Here is a 19,002-nt window from a genome sequence, read left to right as displayed (position 1 = left end):
ATCCAGAGGAGAGAATGTGACTGTACAAAAGGCATGAGGTGGTTTAGTACCAGTAGTTCACAACAATCCTTTGCATGGTGTATCTCAAAAGCCGATCAGAGCGAGTTCAATGGAGGTTGTTCCCAGGTAAGTGGGTACAGGATTAGCTGGGAGATGGATGGATGTTTTGCCTTGGAAAGGTTTAGGCATCATGGGGGAAAACCAGGTCGAATCACAAACAGGCATGTGGAGGTGCTGGGGTATATTTCAAAGGACAAGGGTTTGTGTGTGTGGCTTCTTCATTTACCCGATCCAGGAGAAAGCCCAAATTTGTGGGATTCAGATATAATTGTGAAACAGTGGCTTGTTTAAAGCTATTGCTAAGGCGGGGGGGGGGGGTGCCCAGTCCTCCCCATTTAGCCTGAGGCCATTTTGGCCAAGTCACACCCACATTGGGTATTTGCTGGCGCCAGTTCAAGATTGTGTCAAATGGTGCTTTCAGTGGTGCTTCTGAAGACTCTACAAGGGGGGGGAAAGGTCACCTGATGTCATTGCCCACCTGTCAAACTTTGCCCATCAGGGGTTAGGGAAGATGACAATCTGGTCCCTCAGGGTAGAAAGGTTCCCACACCTGAGCTAATGGAGGAATTCACACAGTGCTAAGTATGTGTCATGAACTGGTTTGGATGCAGAGCAGTAGTGGGAGACACCAGCTGGGGAACCCCCAAGGGAACCCTCAGGGGAAGAAGGCTGAGGGCCAGGGGATTGGTGGTGGAATGATGATGATGATGAGTGGGGAGAGGGAAAAGAGGGAACAGACTGGCAGGAGGAGTCAGAAGCTGAACAGGGTTTAGTGAGCAGGAAGAGGCTGTGGCAGAGAACAGTCTAGAACCAGGGGCAGAAGAGGGAGAGGCAGAGATGAGGCAGGCTGCTGAAGAAGCCAGGGGTCTCCCCCTCCTACTGCGACCAGCTCCCCTCTCCCCAGTCTACCAGAACATGCAGAGAGACGAAGAAGATGGAGCAATGAGAGACAAGAAGGAGGAACCCGAAATTCTTTGGGAAGGACCTGGGAAAGGAGACTTAGGGAGCTATGGGGACCTCACAACTGACTCATCGGGGCAAGATCTATTGGGAAGAGTTGCTGTGCTCGCTAGGCCTGGTCTCTTTGAATAAAGAGTTAACTTCATTGACACCGTGTGAGTTATTGCTGACCTGCCCATGGCACGCCCCCTTAGAGTATGTGCAAGAACAGTCATCTCCTCCAATGCAGACAGAAAGAGGGCACAAACGTTTCTCTTACGTTTTCAGCTAACCATTGTAACCCATTTGGAATCGCAATAAGCCACAGTATATTTGTGGAAGGAATGACTAGGTGAGCCTATGGCTTATCTCTCTCTTCTGGTATGGCCGTTAACAGCCTTATTTGTTTTTGATTAACCAGTTTCAAAACTTGAATAAATGTTAAGGACTATGTTAATCTTTAGTTTGCTTGAAAAAAGTCAACTTCAAAGAATGGACTATGAAAATGGCTTCTTTAAACCATAATTAAAACTAGCCATAGTTTAGGGTTCAGACATAAGACTAAAATGCTGTCAACAAACAACAGAAACGTAATTTTCTAAACTCACAAACATGCTGAAATAAGAGAGGGTAAGGATAGTTAACAAGTCACCCATAAGAGTAAACCATGGTTTACTGTGACATCTGACCCATGGTCACTTTGTTGAGAGGCAAGTGGGAAGGGCACAAGCCTGAATCTAGTGTGCAGAACAGCAAACCATGTTTAAAGACAAACTCTTTAGTGGAACCTGCTCACAAAATTGTTCATTTTGCGGTCAAGAAGCTAGCATTTGAAGCTGATATTGCAAACCATAGTTTAGGCAAGCTGTGGTTTACTGTGTTGTCTGAATTCACAGAACCAAAGTTAGAGAAGTTTCCATCAACTACTGGCTGTACTATGGAGACATGAGTGAATTTATGAAGTGTCTGAAGGAAATGGAAAGCAGATAAGCAGTTCAAAACTTACATTTACCTGTTGTACAGCTGCAGGTGCAATCCAAAATTAGGGCTCTTAACTGGCCAGAATGATTTTTCATTAAGGTTTTCCCCCCCTTCTTTTTCACAAGCAGGTGATCAGAGAATCTGCTTGCATTTAAAAAACTAACTTCATTCCCCGTTATATGTTAGTGAATAAGCCAGGGTTATAAATCACATTTCCATCTTGCATGTTTGCACTAAGTAGTAGGCTAATATAGTTACTCCAAGTTCAGCCAGAATTGGAAGCTGTAGACTTCTTACCTTGCCACCATGACACAGAAGAGGATGGGGTCAATGTGCGCACCTGAGGCTCATTCATGAAACTTTGTGTCCCTCAGCCAATGGTCTCCAACTCACATCATCCCTGATCACTGGCTGCTGCTGATGGGAGTTGGCAGTCCAGTATCTGTATGGCACAACATTGGCTGTCCCTGATGTAATGCTAAAGCATAGCTTCATATGCAAAATCTTTTAAAAGGTCTTTTAATTTTTTAAGCTTATTTTCACAAGTCTGGTTCAGTTCTGGAGATTACACAGGCAGGCTTTAACATGTTCTGTTTGCATTAAATTCAGAATTGTTTTAAATATACTATAACTTTATAAAATTTGGTGGCTGGAGAGGGTTGTTCCATTTTTTTCTAGTGTGCTTGTTGACCATCAGCGAGGGTGATGCAGTAACAATCACTTATGCCAGTGAATATTTGTTAAAACAACTTGAAATTATTCTAGAAACCTGCAAGATTCCCAGGACACTTTCTTAGCCTCTTCCCTTCCCCACCCCACCCACCGCCAATGTAGAAAAGTTACATCGTAGGTGTAAGAAGGCATGGTTATAAACAACTTGAAGCAGTCAGAAACTGATGCAATGCTTGATCTTGTTTAGATTTAGTTAAACAGCCGGACCTGCATATACATGGGAGACCTTGGTTTGATGCACGTTCCTGCATCTAAACACTTGGTCTGACGCACATTCCTGCATCTGAAGAATGTTTGTTCAGGTCTGAAAAGAAGAGCTGACCATTTGGCAAGGGACTTCCCTCTTTCCTGGTCAAGTAAGTGGCCAGAAGCAGTCTCTCCAGGTAGGATTGCAGAAGGAGGTGCCATCATACTGTTTTTGCAGGAATAAACCCACCTAATTCAGTAGGAGGCCAAGGAACTCAGACCCCGGGGATGATCCTGTAAGCCACAAAGTTGCATTACAGTTCATTGCATCTCCCCACCCACCAAGCGAATTTAAATTTTTTGCTCCGTATTGGGGCTTGTGCCAGTAAACTTTGTGCTTCTAATACAAGCACCATGCAGTCCTGTTTGCTGTACAAAGTCTGCAGTGAGTTCCCCAGTATAATGGGCAACCGCCAGGGGAGAGAACCGAGTCTCGCTACGTGCAGCCGCTAGGATGAAAGCTGCTTCTTTCTCCTAGAGATTCCTTGTCGCCCTTTGGCTTGCGATATTTACACTGGATCCAGACTCTGTACATGGTGATTTGTTTCCCTCTGTTCACTTGGAGGCGGCGATCCACAATGTTTTGGGCTTTCTCCAAGCCTGCTGTAGAGAACAGCAAATCCAGCTCATCTAAGGGACATCGGAAAGAAATGTGATTTTAAATTATAACGCTGCAAGGCGGTTTGTGATGAAGATGGGAAAAAACAAGATAATGACAACAAATAGCAATAAAACCAGTGATAATCTGAGACCAAAAGAGTAGAAAGGTTTTTCTGCCTATCGAACTGAGCAGTGGCAAAGATAGGTAAATACCTCTTGGAAGAAGGAAATTGTCAAGCAAGGAAAGGATTGGATGATCATTTTGGTGGGACTACGGTATTAATTTGTATTTTATATAAACATGAACAAGGATACAATACATCCTCTTGTGCCTCATGGCATGTCGTAGTGAGATGTATCGAGATATTAATTGTTCTGCTAAGTCCATTATATAACATCGTATGACACCGGTCCTGAAAGACCTACACTGGCTTCCAATACGTTTCCAAGCACAATTCAAAGTGCCGGTGCTGACCTTTAAAGCCCTAAACAGCCTTGGCCCAGTATACCTGAAGGAACGTCACCACCCCCATCACCCAGACCGGACACGGAGGTCCAGTGCCGAGGGCCTTCTGGCACTTCCCTCCCTGCGAGAAGTGAGGTTACAGGGAACCAGGCAGAGGGTCTTATCAGTAGTGGCACTCACCCTGTGGAACGCCCTCCCATCAGCTGTCAAGGAAATAAACAACTACCTCACTTTTAGGAGACATCTGAAGGCAGCCTTGTTTAGGGAAGTTTTTAATGCTTGATGTTTTATCATGTTTTTAATATTCTGTTGGGAGCCATCCAGAGTGGCTGAGGAAACCCAGCCAGATGGGCAGGGTATAAATACAGTGGTACCTCGGGTTAAGTACTTAATTCGTTCCAGAGGTTCTTAACCTGAAACTGTTCTTAACCTGAAGCACCACTTCGGCTAATGGGGCCTCCTGCTGCTGCCGCGCCGCCAGAGCATGATTTCTGTTCTCATCCTGACTTAACCTGAGGTACTATTTCTGAATTAGCAGAGTCTGTAACCTGAAGTGTCTGTAACTCAAGGTACCACTGTAATAAATTATTATTATTATTATCATCATCATCATTATTTGTCATAATAGCTGTAAAAGGATTTTTATAAAAAGGTTGTCAGGCAAGCTTATATGGCAAAAGGCGATGTGTGACATGATTCTGATTCCAGGCCACAAACCACACCATGAATTGAGCCCAAAAATAAAAAAAATATATAATATGATTTCATTGACTGGTTCCAGTCTGAACACTGGCAGGTATAAATTAATTATCTGGAAGAGAAATACAGAATTAAAAGACCCTCTGGCGCAGCCACCTCCTGCAAGACAGGACCAACAACAACAAACCTCCACCCCCGTTCAGACAGAGGTTCCATGCAGAAATAACTTAAGAACCCTGTGTGTGTTGATACAATTGATGCAAGTGTCTGAAATACCCTCACTGCTTGGTGGCAACAAATCATGTTTCGCATGAACCATAGTTTTCCCAATTCAGATGCCACAGAAACCCAGGAACGGTGATATGAAATATGGGAACCTGCAGCATTTTCCAAACAACCAAACAGTATTCTTGGGCTGTGGCATCTGAATCAAGCCCATGTAAGTCTTTAACCTTTTTTTTAAACACATCGTCAGGGTTTTTGCTTTTTAATAAATTGGTGTCCAGTTCTCAGGATCACTGCTCCACATATGTAGAAAGGCCGCAATGGAAATGGCTCAGAACATCATGTTATATGCATCCATCCTGGCGTCATTTCTTCTCCCTGCCACCTGAACCAGCATCTTCTAAAACATCATTTCTTGTCTGCCTTGGGCCAGAGACCAAGCCTGAGCTGCTTCAGCCTTTAAATCAGTGACAGCCAATTGATAAAGAGTGCGGTAGGATCTGCAAGTTAGTTAAAGGTAAAGGTTACGGGACCCCTGACCATTAGGTCCAGTCATGGCCGACTCTGGGGTTGCGGCCCTCATCTCGCTTTATTGGCCGAGGGAGCCGGCATACAGCTTCCGGGTCATGTGGCCAACAGGACTAAGCCACTTCTGCTGTTTACCTTCCCGCCGGAGCGGTGCCTATTTATCTACTTGCACTTTGACGTGCTTTCAAACTGCTAGGTTGGCAGGAGCAGGGACCGAGCAACGGGAGCTCACCCCGTCGCGGGGATTCGAACCGCCGACCTTCTGATCGGCAAGTCCTAGGCTCTGTGGTTTAACCCACAGCGCCACCCACATCCCGCAAGTTAGTTACCTTGTGTGAAAAAATAAACTCTGGTGCCATCTCCTCTCACGTAGAAGTTATCAGCCAGACACTGACCTAAAAGAAAGGAATGAGAATTTTGACTGCAACTCAGTTCACTCTTGCTTCCACCTCCTCCAAAATACAGTGATGACAGCGATAAACTATCAATGGCCAAGAGGCTGATAAAGATATCTACCCTTTTTGGTTAATACTCAGGCACCTGCAAGGAGAGATGTGGTTCTGCAATTCAGCAGTTGCAAAATGCTCAGAAAGAAAAGGAAAAAGGCCTGGCAAGGTGTACATCAATTATGGTTTGTTATGCCTACCGGCGTGGTTGCTCGAGAGCGAACAGGCAAGATCCCCACTGGTCTTTTCAAAGGCTTTATTATTGGTGCAAAAACATTTACAGTGCAGGACGCCTCAATTCCATGTCTTGCTCAGCCACTAGCAGAATCTGAGAGTGGGCGGTCCTTAAACTTTCCCCAGCAGAGTAGTCTCTTGACCCCCATCCGACGCCTCCCCTCTCTGCATGTAAACCTACTGTGCAGAGAAGGCGTGGGTAAAGGGGGACCTGCCCCCCCCCGCTTTGCTCATGCACGGTGCTTTGGCTCTCTCTTGTTGCATCCTTCGAGCCCTGCATCTCTTCCCCACTAGAGGCGGGGCTTCCCTCCTCCGCTGAGGAAGTGCTCCTTCCTACGATCTTTGGAGGCTCCCTATAATCCAGCTGCCCTTCCACCTCTCGCCTCTGAGCTGATGGCAGTTCCCTGACAGGTTGATGCCCTGGCTGAAAGGGAGCAAGCCAACCCGTACTTTGCTCCCCAACATGCTCACAAGCACTCAGCACCTTACCAACTGAACACTGAAAATCTGGGGTTTTGCATTCTCCCATTTTGCAGCTGTATATTTGTGTCAATTCCCCCCCTCCTTTAAAGGTACAAAAGAAGTTTGTGGACTGCATGTTAAAAACCCCACCACGGAGCAGCCTTCCCCAGCCCTTTGCTTTTCCTGTTCCTCGTGGATATCAGAAGCTCATCCTCAATATGCTGCACACACATCTCTAAGGTTGCAAGGTTGTTAGCTGGGGCAGTTAGAATAAGATCCGCTATTTGACTACTGATTCAAAACCTAAAATGTATTTTATATTATATAATTGACTTTTTATTTTTTGTATATCGTATTGTTGTTTCTTCGCTATGGCCGATGGCTGACGCAAATAAAAATTCATTCATTCATCTCACAGAGGGTACAGCAAGAGCAAACAGGGACATCGCCTGGCTTAAAATTACTTCCTCGTTCTGCTGTGTGGGGATGAAACAAGGTGGGCTTAGAGGCCCAAAAGTTAGCCTGCATGAAAACAACAAGATCCATCCCCGGTACCTAAAAGCAGAAGTTACATCTGTCACTCTCTCACAAGCACACGTTCCATTTCTTTAAGCGGCAGGACCTTGTTGGTGCCTTAACTTCCTGGTGAAGGCTAGAGGTTTTGTTTCTCAAGTAATAATTATTATTATTTATTATTTATACCCTGCCCATCTGGCTGGGTTTCCCCAGCCACTCTGGGCAGCTTCCAACGGAATATTAAAATACAATTGTCTATTAAACCTTAAAAGCTTCCCTAAACAGGGCTGCCTTCAGATGCCTTCTAAAAGTCTGGTAGTTGTTTTTCTCTTTGACATCTGGTGGGAGGGCGTTCCACAGGGCGGGTGCCACTACCGAGAAGGCCCGCTTCCTGGTTCCCTGTAACTTCACTTCTTGCAGTGAGGGAACTGCCAGAAGGCCCTTGGCGCTGGACCTCAGTGTCCGGGCTGGATGATGGGGGGTGGAGAAGCTCCTTCAGGTATACTGAGCTGAGGCCGTTTAGGGCTTTAAAGGTCAGCACCAACACTTTGAATTGTGCTCGGAAACATACTGTGAGGCAGTGTAGGTCTTTCAAGATTGGTGTTATGTGGTCTCGGCGGCTGCTCCCAGTCACCATTCTAGCTGCCGCATTCTGGATTAGTTGTAGTTTCCGAGTCACCTTCAAAGGTAGCCCCACATAGAGCCCATTGCAGTGGTCCAAGCGGGAGATAACTAGAGCATGCACCACTCTGGCAAGACAGTCTGCAGGCAGGTAGGGTCTCAGCCTGTGTACCAGATGGAGCTGATAGACAGCTGCCCTGGACACAGAATTGACCTGCGCCTCCATGGACAGCTGTGAGTCCAAAATGACCCCCAGGCTGCACACCTGGTCCTTCAGGGGCACAGTTACCCCATTCAGGACCAGAGAGTCCTCCACACCCGCGTGTCCCCTGTCCCCCCAAAACAGTACTTCTGTCTTGTAACCGCTGAGATGCAGGGGGAATGACTGCTTCCTTTACTAAATGGCAATACTGCCTGTTCCCTCCCCTTACCTTTTTTAAAGCGGAGTTGGGCTAGATCGTAACGGCCATAATCTCGTAATAAAATAATTCCGCCAGGTTTCAGTAGTTTGCTAAGTCTGTTGATTACACACTGCATTCTGTGGGAGCAAAACAGAGGGAAAAGACTCAGCAGCCACTGAAACATGCTAGTACAGTGGTACCTCTAGTTACAAACTTAATTCGTTCCGGAGGTCTGTTCTTAACCTGAAAACTGTTCTTAACTAGAGGTGTGCGTTCGCTAATGGGGCCTCTTGCTGCCGCTCGCCGGCACACGATTTCCGTTCTCATCCTGGGGCAAAGTTCTCAACTTGAGGTAACTCTTCCAGGTTAGCGGAGTTTGTAACCTGAAGTGTTTGTAACCTCAGGCGTTTGTAACTTGAGGTACCACTGTAATCTATCAGCTTGGAATAACAATAGCAAAATAAAGCTTCCAATGAACTACAGTGGTACCTCAGGTTACATACACTTCAGGTTACAGACTCCGCTAACCCAGAAATAGTACCTCGGGTTAAGAACTTTCCTTCAGGATGAGAACAGAAATCGTGTAGTGGCGGTGCAGCGGCAGCAGGAGGCCCCATTAGCTAAAGTGGTGCTTCAGGCCACACGCTCTGCCCCTTCCCCCATCTCCCGCAAAAGCCGGCAAGAGCCGGGGGCCACCAGGTGGCACATTGGAAGATGGCCGACAATAACATCTCTCCGACCCACACGAGGTAATTAAGAGGCTGCTATGGGAAGTATGCAGTCTTCCCGACCCCCCAAGGAGATGGGGGGGACTGCCTTGCCAGCGGTGGCCATAATGCACCCCCGGATTCGAGAGAAGGGGGTGCCCCGGTCACTTGGCACCAGCCCTCGGTGAAGTCGGCTCTTCCCGGACGCTGTCTCCAATTTGCGCGGGCTGGTTCGCTTTAGCTCGAAAATACAATTGGAAATATATAATTGGAAGAAGCTAAAGCACATACATCAAGTAAAGTTCGGGAGATAAGACTGCTGATTAATGGATCTCTGGGATCGGAGCGGCGGGCGAGGACAAATAAATCAAGCGATGAAGCGCCATTAAGAGATTGGTATGTCTGGAGTGAAGAAGGGGGGTGGAGGAAAAAAATTTTCTTTTCTTTGCCTTATGTGAGTATTAATAATCCTCCACCCCAAAGGAAGAAGAATCGCCGTATTTTATTAATCACAAGCAGGAATTTAAAAACTGTGTGGGATGAATTAATGATGAATGAAGAGAGGATTGGTAAATATTGGAGAATGGAAAAATTCTATGACGCAGTTTTAAAATGGCGTCTCGCAAGACAGGCTTGTCTAAGAAAGACGGGGGGAGGAGAACCAGGACTATTGGAATGTGAATGATGATTGGAATTTGATCTTAACCTGGCAGAGCCTTCTATGAGATATTTTACAAGCCTGGGAAAACTAAAGGGCAGACCGAAGATAAACTTTTGAAGGAGGAGGGGAATGGCGGCTGTCCCTATGAGATATGACTTGTGGAGTGTGTAAAACCCACACAGACGATGTTTGCTTCCAACCTGCCTGTGAAGATTATCAGAGATCGCAAAGAAAGGAATATCTGGCAACAACAAGAAGATGAAGAAAGTAATAAAGAGACTATCTGGATAGAACTGTTTAATTAAAGCAGTAATGGAAGTGATGTTTGGATCCTCGTTCGGAGCTTGATGTATGGGTACCCCTATCAAAATTGAAAAATTTGGCTGTATAATTTGGAATTAATGTGATTTGAAATAATGTGATATGATTGGCCTGTTAATAAAAATTATGTGTTAAAAAAAACAAAAGCCAGCAAGAGCCGCGCTCCCTTTAAAGAGGCTGCGCCAGGCTAAGCCAGAAGCTAGAACAGCGAGAGGGAGCGCTGCGCAGCGTTCTGGCTTCTGGGATGGCTGCGCAACCTGCATGTGCTCCGTAAGACGCACACACATTTCCCCTTACTTTTTAGGAGGGAAAAAGTGTGTCTTATAGAGCGAAAAATATGGTAAGTTCTTAACCCGAGATAACATTGTAATTTTGTTGCCTGTATTCAGTATAGTTAACCCATGTGCTTACAGGTGCTCTAGATTTGCTGCAGTTATAAAAAATGCAACTTTGTAACCCCCCCCCCCCCAAAAAAATACCACACACATGCTGCTATTGATAGTGATATTAGGCAAGCACACACACAGCAGTAGCAGAATGACATACATACTTTTCCGGGAGAAGAGCAGAAAGGACGAAGATGAGAACCACAACGTCCACACTTTCGTCTGGCATCGGAAAGGGGGTCCCGGTCTCACACAGGTCATGGACAAAGGCGAAGCAGCGAGAGGTGTCATATTCCGGATGGGCCTGTATGTTCACACAAGTATTCTTTGAGCACACTTCACGTTCTACCCTCGCCACAACCCTGCGGAACAGATTAAGCCGAGAATCGGCAGCCTGGCCACGTCAACCCTACATGTCACAAAGTGCAGTTCAATTACTTCAGGTTTCCTCAAACTCAGCCCTCCAGATGTTTTGAGACTACAATTCCCATCATCCCTGACCACTGGTCCTGCTAGCTCAGGCATAGGCAAACTCCGGCCCTCCAGATGTTTGGGACTACAATTCCCATCATCCCTGACCACTGGTGCTGTAAGCTAGGGATGATGGGAGTTGTAGTCCCAAACATCTGGAGGGCCGGAGTTTGCCTGTGCTAGCTAGGGATCATGGGAGTTGTAGGCCAAAAACATCTGGAGGGCCGAGTTTGAGGAAGCCTGAATTGGGTGGTATGTGGGAGGGGGCACTGTATTTAGGACACATCTGAAAGCTCACCTGTTCCCACTGGCTTTTGCCTGAAAGAATCTTTACTGCATTTTTTGCTGCTCTGTGTCCTGTTTTGAGCTGGGTTTATGTCTGTATTATCTATTTATTATCACCACGACTTTGATGACTTGAGGAAAGCTTTGATTCTTAAAGGTGGCATGCAAAGTATTTTAAATAAAATTTTTGCTGAATAGAGCTTTTTATCTTGATCTTCAAGGCCAAATGTGCAAACCAAACACACGCCCTCCCATCAGATATCAAGGAAACAACAACTATCTGATTTTTAGAAGACATCTGAAGGCAGCCCTGTTTAGGGAAGTTTTTAATGTTTGATGTTTTATCACTTTATTATTATTAATATTCTGTTGGGAGCCACCCAGATTGGGTGGGGTATAAATAATAATAACAATAAGTAGTAGTAGTAGTAGTAGTAGTTGTTGTCACACTGCCCTAATTTCTAAATCTGAAACAAAGCATGCATCATATATTAACCTTGCGACACGGTACTTCGTTAAACTGGGAATATTAATTTATGCTCTTCTCATTTTGCTTATTTATGATAGAACTGCTTCTATGATTTTGTAATTTTGGTCTATTGCTATCCTCTGTGTTTATTGCTTTTCTTCCCCCCTCCGGGACTGAAAGAATGAATAACAGGCTAGAAATACTGCAGATAAAATAAAGTGTTGGTTCTGACCTTTAAAGCCCTAAACGGCCTCAGCCCAGTATACCTGAAGGAGCGTCTCCACCCCCATCGTTCTGCCCGGACACTGAGGTCCAGCTCTGAGGGCCTTCTGGTGGTTCCTTAGCTGTGAGAAGCCAAGTTACAGGGAACCAGGCAGAGGGCCTTCTCGGTGGTGGCACCTGCCCTGTGGAATGTCCTCCCACCAGATGTCAAAGAGAACAACAACTACCAGACTTTTAGAAGACATCTGAAGGCAGCCCTGTTTAGGGAAGCTTTTAATGTTTGACGGACTACTGTATTTTAATATTTTGTTGGGAGCCGCCCAGAGTGGCTGGGGAAACCCAGCTAGATCGGCGGGGTATAAATAAATTATTATTATTATTATTAAATAAAGATAGCTGCTCCCAGAGGTCAAAGAGGAAGGCCTCCACCCAGCACCTGCCAATGTTCTCCAGCGAGGTCTCTACTCACCAGCTACTAGGCAAAGAGTCAAAGGGCAAAAGCCTTCCTGACATTAACAACAAAATTGTATTAAGTTACAACAGCAAAGGCCAAGTACTTTCAGAAACACAGTGGCATTTCCCACCTAGCCAAGACAATTAAACCACCTTCTCTTACTAAGCTTTGTTGTTTTTTTACCTGGACGAGCTCTACCGCTGTTTTGGAGAAGTCACAGCAATATACAAACAAGCCCGGATCGCTGAAATAAACCAGAGAAGACTGGTAAGGCAGATAGAACAGGGAACGAATGTGGACTAAGGGGTTCAAATTTACACTGTGCTGTGATCTTAAAGAGAATTTTTACAAAGTGATGTATCGTTGGTATTTAACTCCTGAGAAATTAATAAACGAAGATGTTTCAAATGCTTGCTGGAAATGCCAAGAACATGAAGGGACATTTTATCATGCTTAGTGGACATATAAAAAGGCTTAAAAAAATTGGATGTGGATACATACGTTTTAAAGGTTAATATTCAATCGATGCCAGAACTCATTTCTTTTAGGGCTAACAGATACACTGTTAGAAAAGGTTAATGGAAGATTACAGTGCGAGATTACTATTTGCACAAAGATGGAAAGATACAGCCCTAGCCACTATAGAGGATTGGCTGATAAAATGATTGGACTTGGCTGAGATAGCAAAGTTAACAGGTTTAATTGGAGAAAAATCATTACCGACGTTTGTTAAGGTTCGGAAATTTCTTACGGACTTTTTGCATGAAAGAGAAAATGATCTTATCTGGATCTGAAGACAAAAAAAGGCTGGTTTATGAAAGATAGAATGGCTGGATCATAAAGAATGAATATAATACGTAGCTGCAGGACAGAGAACCGGAAGTCCAAGCAGCGTAAACAAAGCCCCACAGCGCCTCTGTTCTCTTTGGGGCTTCCAAGAGGGTTCTGGTGTGTTGTTTTGGTTTTTTAAAAATATACATTCTTCTGGTTTATACACTTTGCTAATTTTACAATCATTTTGACATTTCAAAACTTGACTTCCTTCCCTCTTTTTTCTGCAGTTCCTTAAATGTATTTTTAATATTTTCTGCATATCCAAATTAACTTAACTGGCTCATTTATTCATCTTCTTTAAATATATGCTTTTATGAAACTGCAAGTTATTGCAACAATCCTGCCAATGTTCTTAACAGTTTATAATTTGTTTGTAAATATTCCATAAACTATTTCAATTTTTAAAAATTATCTTGATTTCTTATTCTTCTGGTAAGTTTCGCCATTTCTGCATATTCCATAAGTTTTTGTATCTATTCTTCCTTTGCTGAGATTTCTGCTTCTTTCCATTTTGGGGCAAGTAAACATTCTTGTCGCTGTAGTCGCATACAGGAATAAGTTTCTATACAGTTATGTCGTTCTGTCCCTATAATTCCCAAAAGAAAAGCTTCTGTTTTTTGTTTTTTTTACAAAGGTTATTTTAAACATCCTTTTCATTTCATTATATATCATTTCCCAGTAAGCTTTAACTTTACTACAAGACCACCACATATGAAAAAAAAGAACCTTCTTTCTCTTTACAAGGGTTTCCTTGTGAGCCACGAGAACTTTCTGGCTCTCTCTGGCCATTTCCGGGTTGGAATTGAATTATTTCATGGCACCATGCGTATGCACAATCATGCGCGAGTAGAACGTGCATGAGTGAGGGGGATGCCTGTACCTCAATGTCAAAACTCCTCTGCACAGTGGAAGCAAAGGAAGAAGACAAGGTCACATGTGGGTCGTTTTTGCCATGATGGGAACATTGGGAATCCCAATGAAAGCACCATGAAACAGAACCATTCTAGATACCAAGTCTAAAAAACCATCCTATTGGTTTGTAAACCTCAGTGTACAATCTGCTTGCCGTCTCTCTTACTTGTTGGTTTGGAGGATGGGGAAAACAGTGTTTCCTGCTCCACAGCCCACCTGCCAATAAAGCAAACATAGTGAATATTTTCAGCCATCGCAACAAAAGTTTATACCATGATACATTTGTCTTTAAGGTGGCACAAGATTTATTTATTTTTGCTACAACAGACCAGCACAGCTACCGCTCTAGAAATGATTTAATATATTCAAGCCTCTCCTTTTATGCTCTCCTTTACTGCCAAGATCAAATACATTTCTCCCTGGGTCAGCAACTATCTTTTTACAGGAGGGCTGCCTTGAAATACTGTCTTTTTCCGTGTATAACACGCCCCCATGTATAAGACACCCCCTATTTGGGGGGAATCCAAATTAAGAAAATGGGGGGAAATGCCCAGAGTTGTTGAGCTTTTTTTGGGGTGGGGTGACACCTCCAATCAAGCCCAGCCCTTTCCACAGCCACCAATAACACACCCAATAGCCGCAGACGCTCTCTGGCTCCCAGAAGCAACCTATAACACGCCCCCCCACCCAGTGCACTAACGGTGTATAAGACGAACCTAAAATTTACAACATGATTATTTTAATAAAAAAAAACAACCTAGTCTTACACACGGAAAAATAGAGTAATTATGTGGTGTGGCTGGCCAGGACACCACTCCACTCTGAAACAGACTGCCACCAGGCCCCATGACTACACCCTCCTCCCCTCCACACAGGGGCATAATATGGTATCACTCAGGGACCATGTTTGGCCCAGGGGCTGCCAGTTGCAGACTCCTTTAATCACCCCCCCCCCCACAATTATCTTGAAATTATGCCTCTCAAAACTACAAAACTCGTGATCAAGCAGTGAAACTGAAAGGCATCGTGGCTGTATGCACAGAAAGGAAAACTCTTCTAACAAAATGGCATTTATATGGCCAACCTGTCTACTGGCGCCCACTAACTACATAAACATAGAAGCAAAACCTTTCATGTTCACAGCTAATATCTTCCCAATAACTATACAGTGGTACCTCGGGTGACATACACTTCAGGTTACATACGCTCCATGTTACAGACTCGGCTAACCCAGAAATAGTACCTCGGGTTAAGAACTTTGCTTCAGGATGAGAACAGAAATCGTGCTCCAGCAGCGCAGCAGCAGCAGGAGGCCCCATTAGCTAAAGTGGTGCTTCAGGATAAGAACAGTTTCAGGTTAAGAACGGACCCCCGGAACGAATTAAGTACTTAACCTGAGGTACCACTGTATAGTACAGGGTAAACATCACCATTAAACTCCATCTGTGAGCCTCCCCAAGGCCTATTGTTGGTAGGCAGAACGCTGAGCTAGGTGGAACTACTGGCGCAACAAAGCATTCTTTGGTTCCGATTCACTGTGCAGTTACCTCTAGTATTCTGTAAGTAGCAGATGACCCTGGGAAGTCTCTTAGTTTTTGTTCCTCCAGTTTCTGCGCTGCCACTTCTGTTTGCGTTTGGTGGGTGGAGTTACAACTGCTTATCTCCGAGTCCTGACGCTCCAAGATCCCAGTCTCCAGTGAACTAAGTCCATTGCACTCCCAAAGGCCTGAGCCTTTTGTGTTTTTCGCAGCAGCAGCCTCAGAGGCACACACGTCAACCGTACTGGCATTCTGGTTTGGAGCCAGCTCAGGAAATTCGGTGAACAGCCAGTGTCGGTCCTTGAAAAACCCATTTTCGTGGGTTTTGTAAAAGTCATTCCAATACTTGCTGGCACTGATCTCATAAGCATCTGCAAAGAAAACGGCAGGGTACAAGTGAGAAAAACTCCAGTCCAAGTCCTTGACCAGAGAAGGAGCTTTGCAGTTTAGGAGACAACACCTTAAACCTAGAAGAAACTCTCAATGGTTTTTTTAAGTTAAGCCAGCTAAATGATTTTTCCATCAAACTCACTCCAAGGAAGCAAATCCCAGAAGATGTATTTCACTATGCAATTGTTCCCAGTGACATAGGTTTCCAAACATCCTATTTGCAAAAACCTCCTCCATAGATTGATTCATGTGTCACATATAAAAAAGCAGGCTGTGGGTCTGATTTTAACATCAAAAGGGGTGTGTGGATGAGGGGAGCCAAAACTCTCCCTTCCTACAGTCCATCACACCAAGCACTTTCCACCTAGGTTGGTTCACTTCTGCTATCAGAGCTAAGCAGAGAAATATGACAGATTGAGTCACCGACCACAGAGAGTTCAGCTCCCCTTAACTGTTTACAGCTTTGGATGCTAAGATCCGACCTGCACCCCCCCCCCCAGTTTATGCCTGAATGGGGAAGACAAGTATGATGGGTTGCCACCATCGTATCTATTTTGACAAACATACCCAGACCTGTAAAAGCTATTGTTTGCGGTATTAGGTCAAGCCGGTTTCCAGTAGCTGTTGGGAGATAATTTCCAGAAACCTGCATACTAAAAATAGGGGGGGGGGATTCTATACACAGGGCAGTCAAATCTGTACTAATCTTTATGTTTCAATTATTTTTATTATGTATTTTGTGCTCTGTACATCGTAACTTTGTGTTGTGAACTGCCCAGGGATCTACGGGTTTAAGGCGGTATACAAATTTAACAAATAAATTAAAAATAAACAAACATGGAACTGATGGGCACCTCAAAATGCAAAAGCAGCTGAAGGGTGGGCTAAAATCTCCCCCTGCTTGCTTTGCAAGCTTTTTTTTGCATACAGATGTGGAAACCTCCATGTGAGTTCTGTGACGGTATATTACACATGAAGATTTAGCACGCTTCAAAGTTGGGTATAAAGGATAATGAGATTTTTTACTTTTATTGCAACATGAAATTGTAATCATAACTTTTTGTCATAATTTTTATCATAATAACAGATTGTGTACATTTTCTTTCCTTTTCCCTCCCCTCTTAAGTTGTACCCCCTTTTCAGCATTGTTGCCTTTTTTTGTATGTAAGAAGCATGGGGGGGGGGGAGAGAAAAAAGAAAGAAAAGATTTAGCACACTTCAAAGGATGTTCGAACTGGGCGTCACTTGGCATAATTAACTCTTTGTCAGTTTTCAAATAACCAGTGTGACCCATTGAATTGGGAGACTTAAGCACAAGACCTGGCAAACATGGATTCAGTGGGCAAGCACATCTCTTCTTCCTATGTGTAAGAAGGCAAAACGGCAACAAACGTACAGCGTTCCAAGAAGCACTAACCTTTGAGGGTGACTTGTGAGAATGCCAAAGTTAATAGCAATTTGGAACTCTGCTTCACAAACACAAGTTCCAATGGCACAAAACTGGCATATGAGTCACACAACGAACCTCCAACGTAAAGTTAAGACACTAATTTGCTTCGCTGACTTCAGTGGGGCTTAATCACACCTCATTTTTTCTGGACTGGCTAGAGATATCACCGCCAGAAGAGGTGATATCGCACACTAATAATACCTTGCTGGTCTTGTGGCACAAACTCTGTGCTGTTCTCTTGGACCTTCGCTTGTGCTGCGGCTTCCTGTTCCTCAGACCACTCCACGTTATCCCTGCGGGCAAGAAAGAAGTATTTATCTGGTTCCGTTAACCCTAGCCACTGGAATCCATCTGTGCTGAGCTAGTCTTGCCTGCAAGTGTACCATTGGCTCCCAGTATGTTTCCAAGCACAGTTCAATGTGTTGGTGCTGAGCTTTAAAGCCCTAAACGGCCTCGGCCCAGTATACCTGAAAGAGTATCTCCACCCCCATCGTTCAGCCCGGACACTGAGGTCCAGCTCTGAGGGCCTTCTGGCGGTTCCCTCCCTGAGAGAGGTGAGGTTACAGGGAACCAGGCAGAGGGCCTTCTTGGTGGTGACGCGCGCCCTGTGGAACTCCCTCCCATCAGATGTCAAAGAAATATAGTGGACACTCTGGATAAGAATTAAATTCATTCTGGGGGTCTGTCCGCAACCCGAAAAGTCCGTAGGCAGAGGTGCTGCTTCTGCGCACGGCACACAGAGCGCTTCTGTGCATGCGCGCGCGGCAAAACCCAGAAGTATACACTTCCGGGTTTGCCACGTTTGTAACCCGAAAGTTACGTATCCAGAGTGGTACGTAACTAGAGGGTCCACTGTAAACAATTAACTGATGTTTCGAAGACATCTGAAGGCAGCCTTGTTTAGGGAAGTTTTAAATGACTGATGTTTTAATGTATTTTTAGCCTTTTGTTGGAAGCCGTCCAGAGTGGCTGGTGAAACCCAGCCAGATGGGCAGAGTAAAATACATACATACATACATACATACATACATACTACTACTACTACTACAGTGATACCTCGGGTTACATACGCTTCAGGTTACAGACTCCGCTAACCCAGAAATAAGGTTAAGAACTTTGCTTCAGGAAGAGAACAGAAATCGTGCTCTGGTGGCGCGGTGGCAGTGGGGGGCCCCATTAGCTAAAGTGGTGCCTCAGGTTATGAACAGTTTCAGGTTAAGAAAGACCTCCGGAACAAATTAAGTTATTAACCCGAGGTACCACTGTACTACTATTTACCAGCAGACCAACTGGCCTCGAAGATCTGTGTTAATCTGGGGCGGGGGACTGACAGATTCTGAATTGAAAGAGAAGCTTTGCCAACAAAAATCGGAAGGGACCCGAGGGTCATCTAGCCCAACCCCCTACAATGCAGGAATCTCAGCTATAGCATCCATGACAGATGGCCATGCTGAAAAACCTCCAAGGGAGGAGAGTGCACGACCTCGTCTTTCACTGCAAGCTCCACGCGGGCAGGGACCTTCCTCCTTGGTTTTGATGGCAGCTAGATTGGTACAATGCGGGAAAACTCGCACCGCAGTCCTCATTCCCCCCACCTCTCCTCCTTACCAGGCGTTGTGCTGGAAGAGGCGAGCCGGGTCGGTGAGGAAGCGGTTCCCAAACTGCTTCCTTCTCCTCCCGTCCTGGCTGGGCGCCGCCATAAGCACGAGAGGAAGGAAGGAAGGAAGGAAGGAAGGAGGGAGGAAG

General features: G+C 45.0%; 1 protein-coding gene across 3 annotated transcripts; it reads right to left on the bottom strand.

Moving 5' to 3' along the window:
• Positions 1-1,654: 1,654 nt before the first annotated feature.
• LOC308460481 (tRNA N(3)-cytidine methyltransferase METTL2-like) lies at positions 1,655-18,993 on the bottom strand. 3 transcript variants are annotated; one of them, XR_013978571.1, is made up of 10 exons: positions 18,865-18,993; positions 17,458-17,549; positions 15,426-15,787; positions 14,045-14,094; positions 12,316-12,376; positions 10,396-10,535; positions 8,187-8,293; positions 5,806-5,871; positions 2,954-3,588; positions 2,484-2,919 (listed from the first exon to the last, which is right to left on the bottom strand). XR_013978571.1 is itself a non-coding variant. In XM_080976944.1 (9 exons), exons 1-9 carry the CDS (start codon positions 18,954-18,956, stop codon positions 3,395-3,397), a joined length of 1,164 nt encoding a protein of 387 aa, XP_080833070.1. In that variant the 5' UTR covers positions 18,957-18,993; the 3' UTR covers positions 2,484-3,394. The 3 variants fall into 3 exon arrangements, 2 of the variants coding, with proteins under 2 accessions (XP_080833071.1, XP_080833070.1); XM_080976944.1 differs by having other exon boundaries at positions 2,484-3,588; XM_080976945.1 differs by lacking the exon at positions 5,806-5,871 and having other exon boundaries at positions 1,655-3,588.
• Between the last annotated feature and the right edge of the window lie 9 nt (positions 18,994-19,002).

Source organism: Podarcis pityusensis (assembly GCF_964106645.2).
Source record: "Podarcis pityusensis genome assembly, chromosome: 13".
In the NCBI taxonomy this organism is placed as follows: domain Eukaryota; kingdom Metazoa; phylum Chordata; class Lepidosauria; order Squamata; family Lacertidae; genus Podarcis; species Podarcis pityusensis.
This window is presented reverse-complemented; position numbering and strand designations above follow the sequence as displayed.